General features: G+C 46.2%; 2 protein-coding genes across 3 annotated transcripts; both read right to left on the bottom strand.

The window, feature by feature from the left end:
* Positions 1-3,216: 3,216 nt before the first annotated feature.
* LOC119620877 (40-kDa huntingtin-associated protein) lies at positions 3,217-4,951 on the bottom strand. Its single transcript, XM_073014295.1, has one exon. It carries the CDS (start codon positions 4,921-4,923, stop codon positions 3,793-3,795), a length of 1,131 nt encoding a protein of 376 aa, XP_072870396.1. The 5' UTR covers positions 4,924-4,951; the 3' UTR covers positions 3,217-3,792.
* Positions 4,952-5,782: 831 nt separating this feature from the next.
* On the bottom strand, positions 5,783-20,961 carry LOC140711319 (histone H2A-Bbd type 2/3-like). 2 transcript variants are annotated; one of them, XM_073014296.1, is made up of 2 exons: positions 20,414-20,961; positions 5,830-6,205 (listed from the first exon to the last, which is right to left on the bottom strand). In XM_073014296.1, exons 1-2 carry the CDS (start codon positions 20,519-20,521, stop codon positions 5,960-5,962), a joined length of 354 nt encoding a protein of 117 aa, XP_072870397.1. In that variant the 5' UTR covers positions 20,522-20,961; the 3' UTR covers positions 5,830-5,959. The 2 variants fall into 2 exon arrangements, with proteins under 2 accessions (XP_072870398.1, XP_072870397.1); XM_073014297.1 differs by lacking the exon at positions 20,414-20,961 and having other exon boundaries at positions 5,783-7,136.
* Between the last annotated feature and the right edge of the window lie 1,893 nt (positions 20,962-22,854).

Below are 22,854 nucleotides of genomic sequence, written 5' to 3'. Positions count from 1 at the left end.
GATAACCCACAGAATGGGAGGAAATATTTGCAAATTATGCAGCCAACAAAGGACTAGTATATAGAATCTATAAGGAACGCAACAAATCAGCAAGAAAAAATGAAAATAATCCCATCAAAGAGTAAGCAAATAACATGAATAAACATTCATCAAAAGAAGATATACAAATGGCCACAAAACATATGAAAAAATACTCAACATCACTAATCATCAGGGAAATGCACATTAAAACCACAATGAGATACCACCTTACTCCTGCAAGAATGGCCATTATTAAAAAGTCAAAAAGCAGTAGACGTTGGCGTGGATGTGGTGAAAAGGGATGGTGCATACACTGCTAGGTGGGAATGTATAACCTCTATGGGAAATAGTATGGAGATTCCTTAAAGAACTAAAAGTAGATCTACCACACGATCCAGCAATCCCACTACTGAGTATCTGCCCAAAGGAAAAAAAGTCATTATATGAAAAAGACACATGCACACATGTGTTTATTTCAGCACAATTCACAAATGCAAAGATATGGAACGAACCTAAGCACCAACCAACCAATGAGTAGATATAGAAAATGTGGTATGTATACACCGTGGAGAACTACTCAGCCATAAAGAGGAACAGAATAATGTCATTTGCAGCAACTCGGATGGAGCTGGAGGCCATTATTCTAAGTGGAGGAACTCAGGAATGGAAGACCAAATTACCCTATGTTCTCACCCGTAAGTGGGAGCTAAGCTATGAGAATGCAAAGACATACAGAGTGAAATAACGGACTCTGGAAACACAGAAGGGGGAGAGTGTGAGGGTATGGGATTAAAAAAACTACATATTGGGTACAATGTACACTACTCGGGTGATGAGTGCACTAAAATCTCAGAATTTACCACTATAGAATTCATCCATTTAACCAAAAACCATTTGTAAGACAAAAGTTATTGAAATTAAAAAAAAAAAATTAAACAGTTACTGAGCAACTACTATGTTCTGGGTTCTAATTCAGGGGTGGGCAAACGATAGCCCCAGAATTTGGCCCACAGCCTGCTTTTGTACGGACTGTGAGTTAAGAATAGTTTTTACACGTTTAAAGGATTGCAAAGACAAACATACAAAGAAACAAAGAAGACTGTGCGACAGAGATCATCTGTGGTCTGTAAAGACTAACACATTTCTATCTGGCCCTTGACAGAAAGAGTCTGTGGGCTGCTGGTCTCCTCTAACGGTGGTAGAGATGCCTACACGGTTAACATTAATCCTTGGCACCAGAATCCTCAGCACCTAGGAACCAGATCTTGCCTAATACACTAATTTCAGTCTTGATCACCTTCCTCCGGCGTAGCGGTTCTCAAACGTCTTTGTCTTTGTGCTATTCGCGTATAAAATATTCTTTCATAAGCAACACTTCTCCTTTTAGGAGTACCTCATAATGGGGAGAAGGGGAACCCCAACACCCTTTAAGGGTTCACTGCTTCGCTGCCACCATTTCCGACGGTTTACACTGTTTTAAATGTGGATCTGGAATTGTTTTCAAGTTAAAAAGCAAACGAATCATGTCCTCTGAAAATATTTGCTTTTGGCATGCTAGAAATCAGTGTTGACTTTTGATATTGATGTGGTACATTAGGAGGGAATTCTCAAAAATGCTGAAATCTGGCCCCGGCCCAGTTATCACTGCTCTTAAGTTTCTGAGGCAGATACATGAATGAGCCCACGGGAAATGGAAAACGAGGAGTTTTAGTGTTTCCTAGAATTATGCTCAGCTACCCAGTACCCGACTGTCTGGTTATCCTTCCCTTCACCTCCCTGATGCAAGGAGTTTGGACCAGAGGCCTAAGGGGGCTTCTCCTGAAGCCCAAATCCCAAACTGGTCACCAGTCATGCTCCGTAACTCCTAAACCTGACAATAAGCCAGCTGGCCAGGTCTGCAGCCCGGGTTAAGAGGAGCATACCAGGAAACAGCCAAAGAGCAAAGGACCATGAGCCCTTCAACCGCTTTTACAATAATTTGGGCTAGGCGTTCAGGGCTCCGTAGGACCCTTCCTGGCAGCCAAGTGAGAGAAAGAGGAATGACGGTGCTTCCCGTTACTTCCACACTGTTGAAATAGAAGTAGAAGCAGAAAAGAACACCCTACAAGTCCCACCCATTTTGAGGCACTCAACTCACAGTGACAACCCTCCACACCTCTCCCCCGCAAAAAGACGCATAACAAAAACACCTACTCCAAACTGTGTCCTTATACCTCAGCCCTGAAGATCAGTATTGTGTGCAACTTCGGCCCAAAGGATGCATTTCCCCAGGGTTGAAAGTCTGAGAAAGAGGCTGTATTCTGAAGGGTTCTTGTCGTCACCATCAAAAGGATTAAAAAGACGCAATAAATAAGAAAACAGCTTAGTTGGGTTGCATGCTCCATTTGAGCCAGTAAGCCTTGGAAACTTAAGTGTTTTCAAATGGAACGCCATCCTGCTTTTGGGGAACACGGAGGCTGCCTTGCAGTCACGTGATCGCACACCACCAAAGGGCCATGCACTCTGATTTCACCCACTTAACTAAAAGTTGCAGCAAAAATCCCTACTACAGGCCAGGCGTGGTGGCTCATGCCTGTCATCCCAGCACTTTGGGACGCGGAGGAGGGTGGCTCATTTGAGGTCAGGAGTTGGAGACCAGCTTGGCCAACATGGTGAGACCCCGTCTCTATTAAAAATGCAAAAATTAGCCTAGCATGGTGGTGCGCGCCTGTAATCCCAGGTACTCCGGAGGCCGAGGTAGGAGAATCGCTTGAACCCAGGAGGCGGAGGTTGCAGTGAGCCGAGATCACGCCACTGTGCTCCAGCCTGGGTGACAGAGTGAGACTCCATCTCGGGGATGGGGGGCGGGGGGAATCCCTATTACAAATAAAAGCTGTTGTGATCCACACTGCATATACCTCTGGGAAAAGAACCGGAACCGTGAATTCCAATGCAAATTGATGCATCGGCACCGGACCCGCTGCATTGGACACGTTTGCATTGCAGTCACCCCAGTACGGAGCACATCACAGATGATCTCTGCAGGTTCGTTGCCCTGAGGCAGGTTCGTTGCCCACATAGGAGGCAGGCATAGTGCAAATTTCAAAGGAACGAACGCATCCTGGAGCCCAAAGAGCTATCTGGTTCTGCTTCTGGCCTCCTGACAAGTAGGGAAGAGAGTCACATTTTATAGACGAGGGACACCAAAACCACACATGAGGAGTGCAAGAGTAGCTTTATCATGGATTTAGGGCTGTGGTTACAAGGAAGCTGTAAGGAATAAAATGACTCCCCTGCCACGAAGACGTACTGTGCGGACGAGTGGAAGGAGAAATGTGGCCATTACAAAGACACAGAAATACGTTCAGAAATGAGGGGCAGGATGAAATCATCTAGGGTAGGTATTTAGAGGGAGAGTGCCGTGCAAAATAAAATCCTCACTATGAAACAAAGGCGGAGGCAGGAGGCTGCGTTGGGTGGAAGAAGCAGAGGAAGGAGACGAAAGGGACTGTCATTTTCATGTCGTGGCTTTTTAGAAGACGGCCGTGTCCTCTACTCTGATTCTATCAAAATGTGTTCTTGGGATGCAGGTAACGTTCAGCCAACGAAATAATTCCTATGGCGGCAATAGGAATAACAAAACGCAGAAGCGGGAACGATGTCTTTTTTATTCCTCCCCAGACGCAAACGTGGATGCGTGAGGTTTGGCAACAGGCAAAGTCATCTGGTTCACGTGACTGATGGGAATCCCCTGCCGGTCTGGGCAAAAAGTCACTGGGTGAATGGGATGGATCAGACTCCCTGTCCTGAGGGGGAGATGGTTTCTTGCAGAACGAGGTGAAGGAGGTGGTTCTGCTCAGCAGTCAACAGTGGCCACATCTCCACCTGCAGCGACTTGATGGCTTCCGTGTCCTTTTCGTGGGCAGCCATGACCAAGGACTGGAGCAGCAGAAAGAGCTCCTCGGGAAGCTGGCCGCTGCTCTCCTGCCCGTGGCTGTCAAAAGCCTCCCAGGAGTACTTCTCCAGGGTCTGGGCGTGCTCCGGCAGCAGCTTGGCCGGCGGTGGTTGTAGGAGGAGCAGCAGCAGCACGCGGGACACCTCGCAGCGGACCAGCACGTCCGAGAAGGCGCCCAGGGCGGCGGGAGAGGGCGCCGCCGAGCCGGAGTTCGGAGGAAGCAGCGCGGCCGGTAGGGCGGGCGTCGCCCCGGTCCCGGGCCCGGGCTGGGGCCCCGGCGGCGGGGGCGGCGGCAGTGACTGCACCGGGTGGCTGCCGTGCTCCCGCGCCAGGCGCTGCATGCGCGTGAAGACCGCCAGGGCGCCGGTGTAGTCGCGCGCCAGCAGCTGGCAGGAGGCGGCCTCGCCCAGCGCCTGCAGCGCGGCCAGGGGCAGCTGGGGCAGCTGGAGCTGGGCGGCGCGCTGGAAGTGACCGGCGGCGGCGGCCGGCTGGCCCAGGTCGCGCAGGGCGGCGGCCAGCTCGAGGCAGAGGGCGGCGGCGGCGGCCGGCTGGCCCAGCTCGAGGTGCAGACGCACCGCGGCGCCCAGGGCGCTGGCGGCGGCCTGCAGCGGCTCCCCGTAGGCGGCGGGGCAGACCAGGCGCTGGCGCGCGTCGCGCTCCTGCCGCAGGAAGAGGCGGGCGGCCTCGGTGAGGGCCAGCGCCTCCCCGGGCCCGTGGAAGAGCGCCTGCTGGCAGCGCGCCACCGCCAGCTGGCACCAGGCCGCGTACGGCAGACACTCCTGGGCGCGCAGCTCCCGGCCCAGCTGTCCGAACTGCTCGCCGGCCTCCGCCACGTTCGGCTTCCGCAGGAACCGCTTCTTCAACTTGTTCGACACCAGCCGGTAGCGGGCCAGGAAGTCCCCGGCCTCGGGTCCCGGGCCGGCGCCGCCGCCTCCGCCCAGGCCGGCCGCCGCCGCCGCCGCCGCCATGCTCGCCGCCCCAGGCACTTCCGGACGCGCTGCCGCAGCTGGCGGACGGGCGGGGCGGGGCGGGGCGACGTGCCCTGCGTCCCCCTTGGCAGGCTGCCGGCGTGCCCGCGCCCGCTCCCCAGCCCGAGCGTGCCCCTTGCCCTGGTGATGTGCAAAGAGCGGGATCGGAGGCGGGGCCTGGCCGGGCTGTGAGCGGCGCATGCAAATCCAGGGTCTCGGGGATGCGGAGCCAAGACCTTGGGAAGGTACGCGGGGCCTGGCCCGGCGCCACCTGCTGCTAGCTCGGCTGCAATGCAGATGGTCTCGCTTGCTGAAGGCCTCCCACAGCCTCTCCATCTGAACATGACCCAAACTAAACTCGTGACCCTAATTCCGTGTCCGTACATTTCTCGACTGTTTTCCCCCCACCGCTCACTCCTCCATCTTCCTGTCCAGGGCCCCTTGCCAAGCGCCGGGTCCACCTCTCCGTCCCCAGCCCGGTTGCCTTTAGGAGTCCATCCTGTGGCAACGCTGCAGTCATGGTCTTGAGGCCCACCCGCCCCAACGAACGCCATCATGCTGAGGACTTTCCCGGGCAGGCCCTGACTTGCTCAGAACCAGCGGGGGTGTCCCCTTCCCACCCAGGGCCAGTCCCCTGCACTGTCACCGGGAGGGACCGCTCCTCTGTGCCATCCCTGACTCCCACCCAACCCCAGACCCCCACCACCTCTCCATCCCTCCAGCTGTGGAGGTCTCACAACCCCCCACCCCACTCACCGCCCACGCCCCCAACACACCCCATGACATCGCCCAGCCCCCCACCCCATGTCACCACCCACCCCCCCCCCCACCCCAAGGCAAAGTGACTGAAGCAGGCAGGTGGGTTCCTTTAAACATTTTATTGACAGAATTAATGAAGACCCAAGACTTTGGGGCCCGGGTGGTGGGGGTTGATTTAAGGCTGGGGATTCGGGCCGGGGGATTTGAGGCCGGGGAGTTTGGGGCTGGGTGGGTGGACGAGTGGACCTGCCAGGTCCCAGGGGCTGGGCGTCAGAAGCTAGTCCCCACCGGGGGCCACTTGAGAGATGGTGGTTGTGTGAAAAAGGGTGCTCAGCAGCCTGTTGTTGTGAACCGCCATGTCCAGGAGTAGTGGAGTGATGTTCCTCTCTCCGTTGTTCTGGGCCTCGTTGCCCGCCAGCTCCAGGACCTTGGCCGTCAGGTACTCGATAACCGCAGCGAGGTAGACCGGCGCCGTGGGACTCAGGCGCTGAGCGTAGTGGCCCTCCCGTAGACCGCGCTCCACCTGGCTCACCGAAAACGAAAGCTCCGCTCGGACGGTGCGAGAGCGGGTCCGCCCCCGGTCGCCAGCCCCGGAGGACCGGCGATGGCTCCTCCTCCCCGACATGCTGGGCGTTGAGTGTGCTATCTCGGCTTGCCCTAGCTAGACAAGATGGCTCTCAAGATGACAGTTACCGCGTCCAGTGCTGTGTATCCTAGCGACCAGGGCCCAGCCCCTCATTGGCTGGGGAGCCGAGACCAATGGGCACGCACGTCCGGTGACGGGCACGCACGCGGTGACGGGCACGCACGCGGTGACGGCCTCGCACGCGGTGACGGCCTCGCAGGTGGTGACGGCCTCGCACGTGGTGATGGCCTCACAAGGGACACGTCCATCAGGTGACCTCAGCGCTTTCCCATTGGCCTCGAGGGAGCAGGCCTGGGCCTAGAAGTGACTGGAGGGCCATGGTGGGGGGAGGGGAATCCCGCTCGTGACCCTTTCTCTGCCAGTGGGAACTCTCCCTTTCTACTGGATGGGAACATTGTGGGAAAGACAGAGGGGTGGGCGAGGGGAGAGTGGGTACCACGCCTTCACAATGTTGCACATCCGTCACAACCACCTAGTTCCAAAACATTTTCAACACCCTCAAAAGAAACTGAAACCCCTGCACCTATAAGCAGTCACTTGCCACACGCCTCCTTCCACACCGCCACTACCAACCCCCACACCCCGCCACACACACCCCTCTCCCCCCGCCCATACGCACATTCCCGATAGTCCCTGGCAACCACTTGTCAATCTGCTTTCTGTCGGTAGAGGTTAGCCTGTTTTGGAGATTTCCTATAGATGGAATCATACGACCAAATGTGAGGCCTTGTGTGTCTGGCTGCTTTCACTTAGCATAATGGTTTCATCAGGGTTCATCCATGTTATTCACTGCTAGGGTATGGAAATACCACTGATTGTTGCAGATTGATCTTGGGTACTGCAGCTTTGCTGAGCATACTCAGATAGGGTTGGCGTATTAGTCTGTTTCTACACTGCTATAAAGAACTGCCTGAGAATGAGTAATTCATAAAGAAAAGAGGTTGAATTGCCTCATGGTTCTGCAGGCTGTACAGGCTTCTGCTTCTGGACAGGCCTCAGGAAACGTGCAATCATGGCGGAAGGCGAAGGGGAAGCAAGCACCTTCTTCACATATTGGAGCAGGAGGAAGAGAGAGAGAACGTGCGCGAAGGGGGAAGGGCTGCACATTTTCAAACGATCAGATCTTGTGAGAACTCTATCACAAGAATGGCAGGGGGGAAGTCCGCCCCCATGATTCTGTCACCTCCCACCAGGCCCCTCCTTCAACAGGTGGGGATTACAATTCGACATGAGATTTGGGTGGGGACGCAGAGCCAAACCATCTCGGGGTTTTTTTTTTTTTTTTTTTTTTTTTTTTTTTTTTTTCTTTTGATGGACTCTTTAGTGTCCTCTATATAAGAACATGCCATCTATGCACGTATGAATAGAGATGGTTTTACTTGCTCCTTTCCAATCTGGATGCCTTTTATTTCTTTTTCTCGACTAATTACCCTGACTAGAACTTTGAGTACGGTGTTGAATTAGAAGTGGCAAGAGAAGACATCCTTTTCTCATTCCTGATCTTAGGGGGAGGTCAACCAGTCTTTCATCATTAAGTATGATATTATCTCTGGGTTTTTCATGGATGCCCTCTACCAGGTTGAAGAAGTTTCTTTCTATTCCTGGTTTGTTGAATGTACTTTCATGAAAGGGTATTGCGTTTTGTCAGATGATCCTTTTTGTACATGATTAAGATGACCATGAGTCCCTCCCCCCCCCGCGCCCCCCGCCGCTCCACCATGCATTCTGTTAATACGGCGTATTATATAAGTTGATTTTCACATGTTGAACCAACCATTAATATGGTGTATTATATAAACCGATTTTCACATGTTGAACCAACCTTACATTTGTGGGATAAATCCTGTTTGGTCATAGTGTATAAAGAGTGGTCAATAAACATTTCGTTGAAAGAATAGGAGTGGATCTGGCAAGCTTCTTGGAGGACAGTGCGTGTGTTAAAGAATCTGTAGCATGATGAGAAGCCAAGGCACTGGTGGGAGGAGGGGAGTTGCAACCAATTCATTAAGGCTGGAGAGTAGGATGCCAGTGGAGTAGTAGTGGTTGATGTGGCTGGGAAAGAGGTAGGCAGGAGCCAAGACATGGAGGCTCTATTATACCATGCTCAGGGTTTAGAATACCCTGTAGGCTACACTGAACCCACTGTGGTCTTTCAGCTTGGGAGTGACATGGTCTGATTTGCCTCTAGAAAGATCACTCTGGAAGCTGCGTGGAGAATTGAACAGAGAGGATTGTGTGTGGAGAATAGAACAGAGAGGACTGAGATTGGAATTAGAAAGCTGCTGTATTATACCAGTCAAGAAATGACAGATATCTCAACTAAGACAATGGCATTGGTAGATAAGATTAGGGGACAGAGTCCATGCAAAGTTTAGGTAGTAAAATGGCACACAGTAGGCACTCACTACATATTACTCATACTGGCGAACCTAGCTGGAGACATGATAATTCATTGTCTCATTCTTCAAAAAATATTGAAGGGTAGTGCCAGGCATACTGTGTTAAGCATTGAGACAACACCAACGAGAAATACAGATCAGATCCCTGCATGCAGTCTGGTGGAACATACAGACAAGGAACCAGTGTATAATCATAACACTATACTGTGATAAGTGCTATGAGAGGGGAAGTTCAAGGTGCTGGTTATAGTTTGGTTTGTTTGACCCCTCCAAATCTCATGTGGAAATTTGAAACCAGTGTTGGAAGGTGCGGTCTAATGGAAGGTGTTTGGGTCACGGGGTGGATCCTTCATGAATGGCTTGGTGCCAGCCTCACAGTAATGAGTGAGTTCTCACTTGATTCATTCCCACAAGAGCTGGTTGTTAAAAAGAGTGTAGCACCTCCCCCTCCCCCCGCAACCTTGATTCCTCTCACCATGTGATCTCTGCACTTGTCGGCTCCCCTTCACCTTCTGCCACGAGTGGAAGCAGCCTGAGACCCTCACCAGAAACCAAGCAGATGCCAGCACCATGTTTCCTGTACAGCCTGCAGAATCATGAGCCAGATAAACCTCTTTTCTTTATAAATTACCCAGCCCCTCAGGTATTCCTTTATAGCAACACTGATGGACTAAGAAATTGCCGTAGGAACACATAAGAGGATTAATTTACACAGACTTTTGGGATTGGGGAAATGTTCCTGGAGAAATGGTGTCCAATATGAAGCTTGAAGAATGAGTACAAGTTAGCCAATTGGAAAAGTGGGGCATTGGTTGGCAGGGAAGGGGCGTGGCGATGGGGAAGTGAAAAAGCTCTAGCATGACTCCACAGGGGTAGAGTGAGCTGACTACAGACTTTGGAGTCATTCCTGGACAAATGGGATGAAGGAGGAGGTCTGCGTATGGGTAGGAAGATGAGTTCAGTCTCGAGCATGTGAAATTTCAAATGCTTGTGGGATATCCATATGGAGATGAAGGATATTTGGCTTAGGAGTTCAGGAGTGAAGTCAATACTGAAAATATAGATTTGCGACTCATCAGGGTAGTTCTTGAAGCCATGAATGTAGTTGAGACCATTCAGAGAGAGCACATAGAATATATAAGGGGACCAAGGACAACTTCTTTTAAGGAGCAAGCAAAAGAGGAACATCATTGGAAGAAGATTAGAGGAGTGTCTCCACAGATAAAGTTGGTGCGGGGTGGGTGGGTGGGGGGGCATGCTGAAAGATAATCAAGCCAGAAAGAGATGAGAGCAAAGGTTCAGAAGGAAGCCAGAGGAACTGAACAAGAAGTGACAAACTCAGAAACACTTGCTGAGTTCCAAAATGATAAGCATTAAAACCTGTTCACTGAATTAAGCAATGCAAGTGTTGCTGGGGGCCTTGGCAAGAGCAATTTCAATGGAGGGGTTGGAGGCAGAAACTAGACCAGACTTGTACTAGGAGCTCGTGAGAAATTCCAAGACTTATCTTCCCAATACTGGGCAGCATGATAAATGTCCACATTAGAGAGAACTGGTGAGCAGGCCATGCTGAGCCAAGGCATTTTACATGCCTAATGGAATCTCGCATAGAAACCTTCTCCAAGCATAGAGGTAAGGGTAGGTCTGATGGCAACAATCTCACTTACTTTTCCTTCATCTGCGAATGTCTTGATTTCCCCTGCATTCCTGAAGGTAATTTCACTTTGTAGACAGGGTTGCGGTTCTTTTTTTTCACCACTGAGAAGTGTTATGCCGCTTCCTCTGGCCTCCATGGTTTCTAATGAGAAATATGTTGCCATTCTACTTGCTTTTGCCATATAGGTAAGGTTTCCTTTCTCTCTCTCTCTCTGCTTTTGAGACATTTTTCCTAGGTCTTTAGTTTTCAGAAGTTTGACTGGGATGCTCTTAGTGTAAGTTCCTTTAAGATTATTCTGTTTGGGGTTCACTCAGCTTCTTAAATGTATAGGCGTGTGTCTTTTGCCATATTTAGAATCTTCCAGCCATTATTTATTTGAATACTTTTTCAGTCCCACCCCCTTCCTCCTTTCCTTCTGGCACTACGATGACACAAAAGTTAGCTCTTTCGTCATATTCCCACAGATCCCCAAGTTTCCACTCATTTTTCCCCGTCACTTAGGCTCAGGCCACATGTTCTGACTGGGGGTTTTAATGTTAGTTCCACTTCAAAGCCTTTCCAATGGTATTAGGTTCTGTTAAGCATGATCAGCAGTCTTGGAGCTGGCGAGGTCTATATCCCTTACTCAGTACAGTTCTCAAAGTCCTTTGTATGTTGTATAGGATCACATCTGTACATACACAGCTTGGGGGTAAGCCCAGAAGTTCATACACAGCTTCATGGGTTTACTTTCCCAAGCACTTCCTCCCTCCTTGCAATCTCCCCAGCACTTTCTGGTTCCCTCAGCTTCCCCTTTTTAACCTTCTAGCCAGAAAGCTGTTGCTATTGCTTTAGGTACTCTTCTCTGCCACACACTTCCTGTGCCTTTGCCTTCCTCTGGTGTCATTCGGCAGGAAGACCAAAGAGAGAAAAAAGAAGGCATGGGCACCCTCTTGGGACCTACAATCAGGGAGGAAGGTTACTTTCCTTCAGAGTTTTAATCACCTGAAGGCCCTGGCGGCTGCCACTGTCACTGTCTCTACCTCTGTCACCACCACTGCTACCACAGGATTGCCTGTGGGCTAGAACATGAAAGTACGAAGAAAAGAAGAAAGAAAAACCGGGGATCCCCTTCACTATCGCTGAGGGTTGGTATTCCCTTTTCCCTCTTCTCAAGTCAGAACCAGAGCTCTCTCTGTTCACACCACTGTCTACTTCTAACTTGCAGGCTACATTGAGCCAAGGATACTAAAGGGGGAAAATGTCAAATTCACTGCTGTTTCAGTGGTGCTTCAAGTTGTATGTAGTCTTTCCCCAGTCTGCCTCCTTCCATATACTTTTCAGAGTCTTCAAATAGCTGGCCCATGCACTGTGTCCACATTTTATAGCTGCATTCAGTAGAGTGTGCGTGCTTCATCTCGCCCAGGAGCAGAAACATTCTGGAGATGTTACATTTTACTTTTATATTTAAGTGGAACAAATTTGTTCCCTTGTAAGTAATTGTGTGTGTGTGTGTGTGTGTGTGTGTGCGCGCGCGCGCGCGCGCACGTGCGCGTGCTTAGGTGCAGAAAAAAATTCTTTGTTTTTGAAGTACCATAACACAACTAGAATATATCTCAATATTGATTGTCCTGCATCAATTTTTCCTAGTAGAGACTTTGTCCTTTTGAGGAGCAGGTTCAATTCTTCCTTTATTTCTGGAAACTTTTCACATACGGCATCTGTGGATATTTTTCTATTCCATTTATTAGGCTCTTTACTTAAGGCATGTAAATTATCGTAATGTTGGATAAGCATTAGCGTGACCACCTAAAGTTCTTCCTCCATGCGCTTGTTTTGATTTGTATGCATATCTCTTCTGCATCTTGCTCTTCCTAATTTACTTCTTTGATCCACCATGTGGTTCTTTGGGTTCTCGGTTTCTTTTCTGAGCTCAGTAATCTCCTTTTTTTTAAAAAAAAAAAAAAAAAATCAAATTTGGTTACCAATCATCTGGTCTTTGAAACTTTGTTAAGTTGAAATCGTATTTTACATGGCTTAGAGAAGTCTAGGGTTAGTTGCATCTGTTCCTTGTTTTATGCATTCTTCCAGTCTGTGATGGTTATCTGTCTTTTGTATACTATGATGATTTCTTTCCTACTCTTCTTTTCTTTTCTCTTTATTTCTTTCTTTCTTTTTCTTTCTTTCTTTCCTTCTTTCTTTCCTTCTTTCTTTCTTTCTTTCTTTCTTCTTCTTTCTTTTTCTTTCTTTCTCTCTCTCATTCTCTCTCTTTCCTTATTTCTTTTCTTCTTTTTCTTCCTTCCCTCCTCCCTTCTTCTCTTTTTCCCTCCTTTCTTCCTTCTTTTTTCCTTCCTTCCTCCCTCCCTCTCTCTCTCCTTTTCCCTCTCCCTCTCTATCCCTGTAGATTGTTAGCATCATTGCTAAACCATTTATTTTTATTTCAGTTATGGAAAACATTGTCAGACTTTCTATTTGCTCTAACATTCTGAGGGCGATAATTTGAGGGCAGGCGGGATGTTGATTTCAATCTACCTTTTTTTCTAAGATCTTGCTAAATATCATCTATCATGCTCCACTCCATCCATGCAAGGGTGTGTCTTACTCTGAGGGTTTTGTTTTGTTTGCCCAACTCAGCACAGTGTCTTGGAAAATGGAAAGAACTGGGAGCCTTCCTACCGCTGGTGAAATCTAGGAGTGGCAATTGAGGGCTTCTATTCACAAAGGTATTTACTTAATTTTTTTCTGCTTATTCTCTCAGTCCATTTCTCCTCAAGTCAGAGAGCCTTACATCCCATTCTCAGGATCTAACTGGCTGACATTGCTTTTCCTCAGTATTGCTTCCAGGGGGTGGGGACAGAATCAGAAGTGTGCTAAACCAGCCATCCTCCCCACTAGTGTGTGTGTGTGTGTGTGTGTATACACACACACACACATTCCTGGGAAGCCACTTTCCTCCCTCTCTCCTTCCTTCTCCTGCTTCTCCTCCTTATTCTTCTCTTCTTCTCATTCTGCTTTTTACCATTATTTATTTATTTATTTTTTATTTAGTACGAGAGGGGAAGGGAGATTCTTTTATCTTTCTTCACTCTACCATCTTTTACAAATAAATTGTAACAGTACTGACTCCAAGTTAGATAAAAGTTTGCATGCTTGAATATGATTATTGCTTTGCTTGAGTTTGTAGATTATTCACTAAAAATAGCCTCAGGAAAACAGGACCTTCAACAGAGATAAAAGAAAACACGCCAACCAGCAACTCTGGGAAGGGGCTGACCAGCCTGGTAAGAATAGGCTAACGGTGCCTGTAGAAGGTCACAAAACATTGACCAAGAAAGCAGTGATTAACTGCCCACCTGAGACTGAATATGTTTTAGAAGAATGTTTTGATCATTATTTCCCCTACTTTCCCTGAAAAACCCCTAATCCAGAGGCACAACTCAGATAGGTGGTCACTGAACTCTAGTTCACTGACTCCTCCGGGTTGCTGACTTCTCAGATAAAGCTAACTTTCCTTTCATCAAAGCTCCTCTCTTTGAGTTTTTGGCCTTCAGGTGATGAATGGCCTGGACTGGAATTCAGTTACAAAATCTCTGGTTTTTGGAGGGTTATTTTTTTATTCCTGGGATATATTCTGGCTGACTTGGAGTTAGTTTTAGATAAATGTAAGCTTTCTAATGGATCTGAATCCGCACTAAGGGATATGAAATTTTCAAGGTCTTTTTATTTTTAATCGCAAACACTTCATTTTATCAAATCTTAATCATCTCCAATTTCACCACAAACAATACAAGGACCTTGTCTTACAAGTCAATGCTGTCCAGTATTTAGTTATAATTTGGTCAGTTATATGGTTTTCATGCAGTCTATTTTTTTTTTTGACTCATAGCCATGGTTACTAGTTTCTTTGTTTACCGTTCCTCTGTTGCATCTTGCTTTGTTCTTTTCGTTCAATTTCCTTTTAATGGAAGAACATCTTTTTTTTTTTTTTTTTTAATTTATTTATTATTATTAAACTTCAAGTTGTAGGGTACATGTGCACAACGTGCAGGTTTGCTACATATGTATACTTGTGCCATGTTGGTGTGCTGCACCCATCAACTCGTCATTTACATCAGGTATAACTCCCAATGCAATCCCTCCCCCCTCCCCCCTCCCCATGATAGGCCCCGGTGTGTGATGTTCCCCTTCCCGAGTCCAAGTGATCTCATTGTTCAGTTCCCACCTACGAGTGAGAACATGCGGTGTTTGGTTTTCTGTTCTTGTGATAGTTTGCTAAGAATGATGGTTTCCAGCTGCATCCATGTCCCTACAAAGGACACAAACTCATCCTTTTTTATGGCTGCATAGTATTCCATGGTGTATATGTGCCACATTTTCTTAATCCAATCTGTCACTGATGGACATTTGGGTTGATTCCAAGTCTTTGCTATTGTGAATAGTGCTGCAATAAACATACGTGTGCATGTGTCCTTATAGCAGCATAATTTATAATCCTTTGGGTATATACCCAGTAATGGGATGGCTGGGTCATATGGTACATCTAGTTCTAGATCCTTGAGGAATCGCCATACTGTTTTCCATAATGGTTGAACTAGTTTACACTCCCACCAACAGTGTAAAAGTGTTCCTATTTCTCCACATCCTCTCCAGCACCTGTTGTTTCCTGACTTTTGAATGATCACCATTCTAACTGGTGTGAGATGGTATCTCATTGTGGTTTTGATTTGCATTTCTCTGATGGCCAGTGATGATGAGCATTTTTTCATGTGTCTGTTGGCTGTATGAATGTCTTCTTTTGAGAAATGTCTGTTCATATCCTTTGCCCACTTTTGGATGGGGTTGTTTGTTTTTTTCTTGTAAATTTGTTTGAGTTCTTTGTAGGTTCTGGATATTAGCCCTTTGTCAGATGAGTAGATTGCAAAAATTTTCTCCCATTCTGTAGGTTGCCTGCTCACTCTGATGGTAGTTTCTTTTGCTGTGCAGAAGCTCTTTAGTTTGATGAGATCCCATTTGTCAATTTTGGCTTTTGCTGCCGTTGCTTTTGGTGTTTTAGACATGAAGTCTTTGCCCATGCCTATGTCCTGAATGGTACTACCTAGGTTTTCCTCTAGGATTTTTATGGTATTAGGTCTAACATTTAAGTCTCTAATCCATCTTGAATTAATTTTCGTATAAGGAGTAAGGAAAGGATCCAGTTTCAGCTTTCTACTTATGGCTAGCCAGTTTTCCCAGCACCATTTATCAAATAGGGAATCCTTTCCCCATTTCTTGTTTCTCTCAGGTTTGTCAAAGATCAGATGGCTGTAGATGTGTGGTATTATTTCTGAGGACTCTGTTCTGTTCCATTGGTCTATATCTCTGTTTTGGTACCAGTACCATGCTGTTTTGGTTACTGTAGCCTTGTAGTATAGTTTGAAGTCAGGTAGCGTGATGCCTCCAGCTTTGTTCTTTTGACTTAGGATTGTCTTGGAGATGCGGGCTCTTTTTTGGTTCCATATGAACTTTAAAGCAGTTTTTTCCAATTCTGTGAAGAAGCTCATTGGTAGCTTGATGGGGATGGCATTGAATCTATAAATTACCTTGGGCAGTATGGCCATTTTCACGATATTGATTCTTCCTATCCATGAGCATGGTATGTTCTTCCATTTGTTTGTGTCCTCTTTGATTTCACTGAGCAGTGGTTTGTAGTTCTCCTTGAAGAGGTCCTTTACATCCCTTGTAAGTTGGATTCCTAGGTATTTTATTCTCTTTGAAGCAATTGTGAATGGAAGTTCATTCCTGATTTGGCTCTCTGTTTGACTGTCACTGGTGTATAAGAATGCTTGTGATTTTTGCACATTAATTTTGTATCCTGAGACTTTGCTGAAGTTGCTGATCAGCTTAAGGAGATTTTGGGCTGAGACAATGGGGTTTTCTAAATATACAATCATGTCGTCTGCAAACAGGGACAATTTGACTTCTTCTTTTCCTAACTGAATCCCCTTGATTTCTTTCTCTTGCCTGATTGCCCTAGCCAGAACTTCCAACACTATGTTGAATAGGAGTGGTGAGAGAGGGCATCCCTGTCTTGTGCCAGTTTTCAAAGGGAATTTTTCCAGTTTTTGCCCATTCAGTATGATATTGGCTGTGGGTTTGTCATAAATAGCTCTTATGATTTTGAGGTACGTTCCATCAATACCGAATTTATTGAGCGTTTTTAGCATGAAGGGCTGTTGAATTTTGTCAAAAGCCTTTTCTGCATCTATTGAGATAATGATGTGGTTCTTGTCTTTGGTTCTGTTTATATGCTGGATTATGTTTATTGATTTGCGAATGTTGAACCAGCCTTGCATCCCAGGGATGAAGCCCACTTGATCATGGTGGATAAGCTTTTTGATGTGCTGCTGAATCCGGTTTGCCAGTATTTTATTGAGGATTTTTGCATCGATGTTCATCAGGGATATTGGTCTAAAATTCTCTTTTTTTGTTGTGTCTCTGCCAGGCTTTGGTATCAGGATGATGTTGGCCTCATAAAATGAGTTAGGGAGGATTCCCTCTTTTTCTATTGATTGGAAGAGTTTCAGAAGGAATGGTACCAGCTCCTCCTTGTACCTCTGGTAGAATTCAGCTGTGAATCCATCTGGTCCTGGACTTTTTTTGGTTGGTAGGCTATTAATTATTGCCTCAATTTCAGAGCCTACTATTGGTCTATTCAGGGATTCAACTTCTTCCTGGTTTAGTCTTGGAAGAGTGTAAGTGTCCAGGAAATTATCCATTTCTTCTAGATTTTCCAGTTTATTTGCGTAGAGGTGTTTATGGTATTCTCTGATGGTAGTTTGTATTTCTGTGGGGTCGGTGGTGATATCCCCTTTATCATTTTTAATTGCGTCGATTTGATTCTTCTCTCTTTTCTTCTTTATTAGTCTTGCTAGTGGTCTGTCAATTTTGTTGATCTTTTCAAAAAACCAACTCCTGGATTCATTGATTTTTTGGAGGGTTTTTTGTGTCTCTATCTCCTTCAGTTCTGCTCTGATCTTAGTTATTTCTTGCCTTCTGCTAGCTTTCGAATGTGTTTGCTCTTGCTTCTCTAGTTCTTTTAATTGCGATGTTAGAGTGTCAATTTTAGATCTTTCCTGCTTTCTCTTGTGGGCATTTAGTGCTATAAATTTCCCTCTACACACTGCTTTAAATGTGTCCCAGAGATTCTGGTATGTTGTATCTTTGTTCTCATTGGTTTCAAAGAACATCTTTATTTCTGCCTTCATTTCGTTATGTACCCAGTAGTCATTCAGGAGCAGGTTGTTCAGTTTCCATGTAGTTGAGCGGTTTTGATTGAGTTTCTTAGTTCTGAGTTCTAATTGGATTGCACTGTGGTCTGAGAGACAGTTTGTTATAATTTCTGTTCTTGTACATTTGCTGAGGAGTGCTTTACTTCCGATTACGTGGTCAATTTTGGAGTAAGTACGATGTGGTGCTGAGAAGAATGTATATTCTGTTGATTTGGGGTGGAGAGTTCTATAGATGTCTATTAGGTCTGCTTGCTGCAGAGATGAGTTCAATTCCTGGATATCCTTGTTAACTTTCTGTCTCGTTGATCTGTCTAATGTTGACAGTGGAGTGTTGAAGTCTCCCATTATTATTGTATGGGAGTCTAAGTCTCTTTGTAAGTCTCTAAGGACTTGCTTTATGAATCTGGGTGATCCTGTATTGGGTGCATATATATTTAGGATAGTTAGCTCTTCCTGTTGAATTGATCCCTTTACCATTATGTAATGTCCTTCTTTGTCTCTTTTGATCTTTGATGGTTTAAAGTCTGTTTTATCAGAGACTAGTATTGCAACCCCCGCTTTTTTGTGTTCTCCATTTGCTTGGTAAATCTTCCTCCATCCCTTTATTTTGAGCCTATGTATGTCTCTGCGTGTGAGATGGGTCTCCTGAATACAGCAGACTGATGGGTCTTGACTCTTTATCCAGTTTGCCAGTCTGTGTCTTTTAATTGGAGCATTTAGTCCATTTACATTTAAGGTTAAGATTGTTATGTGTGAACTTGATCCTGCCATTATGATATTAACTGGTTATTTTGCTCGTTAGTTGATGCAGTTTCTTCCTAGCCTTGATGGTCTTTACATTTTGGCATGTTTTTGCAATGGCTGGTACCGGTTGTTCCTTTCCATGTTTAGTGCTTCCTTCAGGGTCTCTTGTAAGGCAGGCCTAGTGGTGACAAAATCTCTAAGCATTTGCTTATCTGTAAAGGATTTTATTTCTCCTTCACTTATGAAACTTAGTTTGGCTGGATATAAAATTCTGGGTTTAAAATTCTTTTCTTTAAGAATGTTGAATATTGGCCCCCACTCTCTTCTGGCTTGAAGAGTTTCTGCCGAGAGATCTGCTGTTAGTCTGATGGGCTTCCCTTTGTGGGTAACCCGACCTTTCTCTCTGGCTGCCCTTAAGATTTTTTCCTTCATTTCAACTTTGGTGAATCTGGCAATTATGTGTCTTGGAGTTGCTCTTCTCGAGGAGTATCTTTGTGGCGTTCTCTGTATTTCCTGGATTTGAATGTTGGCCTGCCCTACTAGGTTGGGGAAGTTCTCCTGGATGATATCCTGAAGAGTGTTTTCCAACTTGGTTCCATTTTCCCCGTCACTTTCAGGCACCCCAATCAGACGTAGATTTGGTCTTTTTACATAATCCCATACTTCTTGCAGGCTTTGTTCATTTCTTTTTCTTCTTTTTTCTTTTGGTTTCTCTTCTCGCTTCATTTCATTCATTTGATCCTCCATCGCTGACATTCTTTCTTCCAGTTGATCGAGACGGTTACTGAAGCTTGTGCATTTGTCACGTATTTCTCGTGCCATGGTTTTCATCTCTTTCATTTCGTTTGTGAGCTTCTCTGCATTAATTACTCTAGCCATCAATTCTTCCACTTTTTTTTCAAGATTTTTAGTTTCTTTGCGCTGGGTACGTAATTCCTCCTTTAGCTCTGAGAAATTTGATGGACTGAAGCCTTCTTCTCTCATCTCGTCGAAGTCATTCTCCGTCCAGCTTTGATCCGTTGCTGGCGATGAGCTGCGCTCCTTTGCCGGGGGAGATGCGCTCTTATTTTTTGAATTTCCAGCTTTTCTGCCCTGCTTTTTCCCCATCTTTGTGGTTTTATCTGCCTCTGGTCTTTGATGATGGTGATGTACTGATGGGGTTTTGGTGTAGGTGTCCTTCCTGTTTGATAGCTTTCCTTCTAACAGTCAGGATCCTCAGCTGTAGGTTGTAGCTGTAGGAGATTGCTTGAGGTCCACTCCAGACCCTGTTTGCCTGGGTATCAGCAGCAGAGGCTGCAGAAGATAGAATATTTCTGAACAGCGAGTGTACCTGTCTGATTCTTGTTTTGGAATCTTCCTCTCAGGGGTGTACTCCACCCTGTGAGGTGTGGGGTGTCAGACTGCCCCTAGTGGGGGATGTCTCCCAGTTAGGCTACTCAGGGGTCAGGGACCCACTTGAGCAGGGAGTCTGTCCCTTCTCAGATCTCAACCTCCGTGTTGGGAGATCCACTGCTCTCTTCAAAGCTGTCAGACAGAGTCGTTTGCGTCTGCAGAGCTGCTGCGTTTGTTATTATTTACTGTGCCCTGTCCCCAGAGGTGGAGTCTACAGAGACAGGCAGGTTTCCTTGAGCTGCTGTGAGCTCCACCCAGTTCGAGCTTCCCAGCAGCTTTGTTTACCTACTTAAGCCTCAGCAATGGCGGGCGCCCCTCCCCCAGCCTCGCTGCTGCCTTGCCGGTAGATCACAGACTGCTGTGCTAGCAATGAGGGAGGCTCCGTGGGTGTGGGACACTCCCGGCCAGGTGTGGGATATGATCTCCTGGTGTGCCTGTCTGCTTAAAGCGCAGTATTGGGGTGGGAGTTACCCGATTTTCCAGGTGTTGTGTGTCTCAGTTCCCCTGGCTAGGAAAAGGGATTCCCTTCCCCCTTGCGCTTTCCAGGTGAGGCAATGCCTCGCCCTGCTTCAGCTCTCGCTGGTCGGGCTGCAGCAGCTGACCAGCACCGATCGTCTGGCACTCCCCAGTGAGATGAACCCAGTACCTCAGTTGAAAATGCAGAAATCGCCGGTCTTCTGTGTCGCTCGCGCTGGGAGTTGGAGACTGGAGCTGTTCCTATTCGGCCATCTTGCTCCGCCCCCTGGAAGAACATCTTTAAGTCATTCTTTCAGTGAGGGTTTGTGAGTGGTCAGCCCTCTCAACCTTTGTTGAAGAATACCTTTACTGGCTGGGTGCAGTGGCTCACACCTATAATCCCAGCATTTTGGGAGACCGAGGCGGGAAGATCACTTGAGCTCAGGAGTTTGAGACCAGCCTGGGCAACATACTGAGACTTTGTCTCTACAAAATAATAAATAAATAAATAAATAAATAAATAAATAGCTGGGAGTGGTGGTGCTCACCTGTAGTCCCAGCTACTCGGGGGAAAAAAAAAAATCAGCCAGGCATGGAAGTGCACACCTGTAGTCCTAGCTACTAGGGAGGCTGAGGCGGGAGGATCCCTTGAGCCCAGGAGATCGCACCACTGTACCCCAACCTGGTCGACAGAGTGAGACCTTGTCTCAATAAATAAATAAATAATAAATAAATAAATATTTAAAAATATATCAAAAAGAATATCTTTACTTCACTCATTCTTGAACTGTAGTTTAGTTGGGTATGACATTTCCCCCCATTCCCCGAATGCATTAGTGATATGATTCCATTTTTAATGCAGTTGGTGAAAAGTCTGCTGTCGGTTTACTATCCCTTTGATAGCACTGTCACTTTTCTTTCTAGTTGATTTTAAGATCTTTCCCCTTTTCTTTGTTGACCTGCACCGGTTTCCCTGTGATTCAGTTTTATTGTTTCTTGCTGTGGCTCGTGCTTTTAGAATATGAGGAACTATGTCTGTTTTCAAATCTGAAAATTGCCAGCCAGTATCCTTTTGATTATCGGTTTACCCCTATTCTCTTTATTCTCTGATTCTGTCATTCCTATTAGAGGTTTTTTGGACCTTTGCATCATTTCTCTGTATCTCTTAACCGTTTATACATTTGCTATCTTTTCTTGCTGCCTTCTGAATAATTTCCTTACTTCTATCTTCCAGTTCACTAAAGCAGATGAATCTGCTTTTAAACCCATCCTCTGAGCTTTTGCTGTCACTGGAAATAATGTATTTCATTTTTGGAAGTTCTACTTGGTTCTTTAAAGAAAGAAACCGGCCTCTTCTTTTTCCATAGAATCTTGATCTTTCTCATATGTTTGGATTACTTATTATTTCTAAGTATCTTACACAAACTTATTTTATACTCTCGGTTGGCTCTATTTTCTGAAGTTTTTGGTAGTCTAATCCTGCTCATCATTGTGTTTGCTGATACTCAATCACAGGCAACTTTTTTTTCCCTCAGGTGTTTTATAATTTTGTTCGTGAGTTCAGGGATTTGTTCAGATGACTTCATCTCTGTGACTTCAGTGAGGTTTGACTGGGGGTGTATCTCTGGCTGTTATCTTTTTGATGTTAATTTGTAAGCTTGGGATTTTCAAGACCTAAATAAGAGGTATTAATTCCAACCCTAGCCCTACATGACAATAGCCTTAGAGTTACAAATGACCAGGGGAAGCATTTTATTTTCTCCCACCAGAACCCATGAAGAAACAAACTCTCTTGTCATCTCACCATGGTGGTGGGAAGACTTTTTTTTCCTAGTCCATCCTTTCATTGACTGTGTAGCCCTTGTGAGGCACCAAGGCTTTTCTCCTCTCCCTGGTGGTTATCGAATCCATTCCCCTACCAGCCTAACATAAATTCAAATGCCCGTTGAGCTGCTCTTTAGGTTCCTCTTTGTTTTTTGACACCTGAGGGTCAATTTCCACCGTAAGCTCATCATATGTGCATTCAAAGGAATATTTATTAAATTTTATCCTGCCTTTTAAAAGGTGCTTTGTAACAGGAGGGTTTTCAGGTTATCTAGTGTGCCCTGTTTTCAGAAATGGAAATTAATTTCCCCTTTAAAACTCCCAGAGCACTAAGAAGCTCCCAAAAATTTTCTGGAAGAGGAATGTGATGGTGGGGAAGACTTTTCATGAATATGTAGCCTCAAAGAAAGATTGGTGCTTTGGGGTGCTAGACACTCAACGACAGCTTAAGACAAGTGAGGAAGCGCCTAGGAGTTGAAAGAGCCCTAATCGCTCAAAGCCACATGTCACAAGAAATTTTGGGAAGAAGAGCCACTTTATGAGCTGGTTACCTTCATGGATTTTTCTTCCCTAGGCTCAGAAGTGCAAAAATATGAAGATCCATTGCTGATGGGAATCCTGCCCTAAGCAAATGGTGGTGAGACATGGCTGCTTTTAGTGCATTTATTATATGTGACCATTTAAAAGCAGGTACTGAAGGCTGTGGAAGAGTCACAAGGTGGTACTCAAAATATGATTATATAGGTAACTGGGTGTGGCTCTTCCCTGAGGCACAAAGAACTGATTTTTGTGTACTCTTTGAAAGGA

Source organism: Chlorocebus sabaeus, unplaced genomic scaffold (genome assembly GCF_047675955.1).
Source record: "Chlorocebus sabaeus isolate Y175 unplaced genomic scaffold, mChlSab1.0.hap1 unalloc_scaffold_611, whole genome shotgun sequence".
Classification (NCBI taxonomy): Eukaryota; Metazoa; Chordata; class Mammalia; order Primates; family Cercopithecidae; genus Chlorocebus; species Chlorocebus sabaeus.
The sequence above is the reverse complement of the archived record's forward strand: the minus strand, read 5'-3'. Positions and strand labels throughout refer to the sequence as shown.

Excerpts from the sequence above, each read along its gene's own strand:
- LOC119620877 (XM_073014295.1), bottom strand. The coding sequence starts at position 4,923 with ATGGCGGCGGCGGCGGCGGCGGCCGGCCTGGGCGGAGGCGGCGGCGCC.
- LOC140711319 (XM_073014296.1), bottom strand. The coding sequence starts at position 20,521 with ATGTTCTTCCAGGGGGCGGAGCAAGATGGCCGAATAGGAACAGCTCCA. Across the intron at positions 6,206-20,413 it reads TTTCTGCATTTTCAACTGAG|GTGGAGCGCGGTCTACGGGA; the intron begins GTACTGGGTTCA and ends TCGGTGAGCCAG.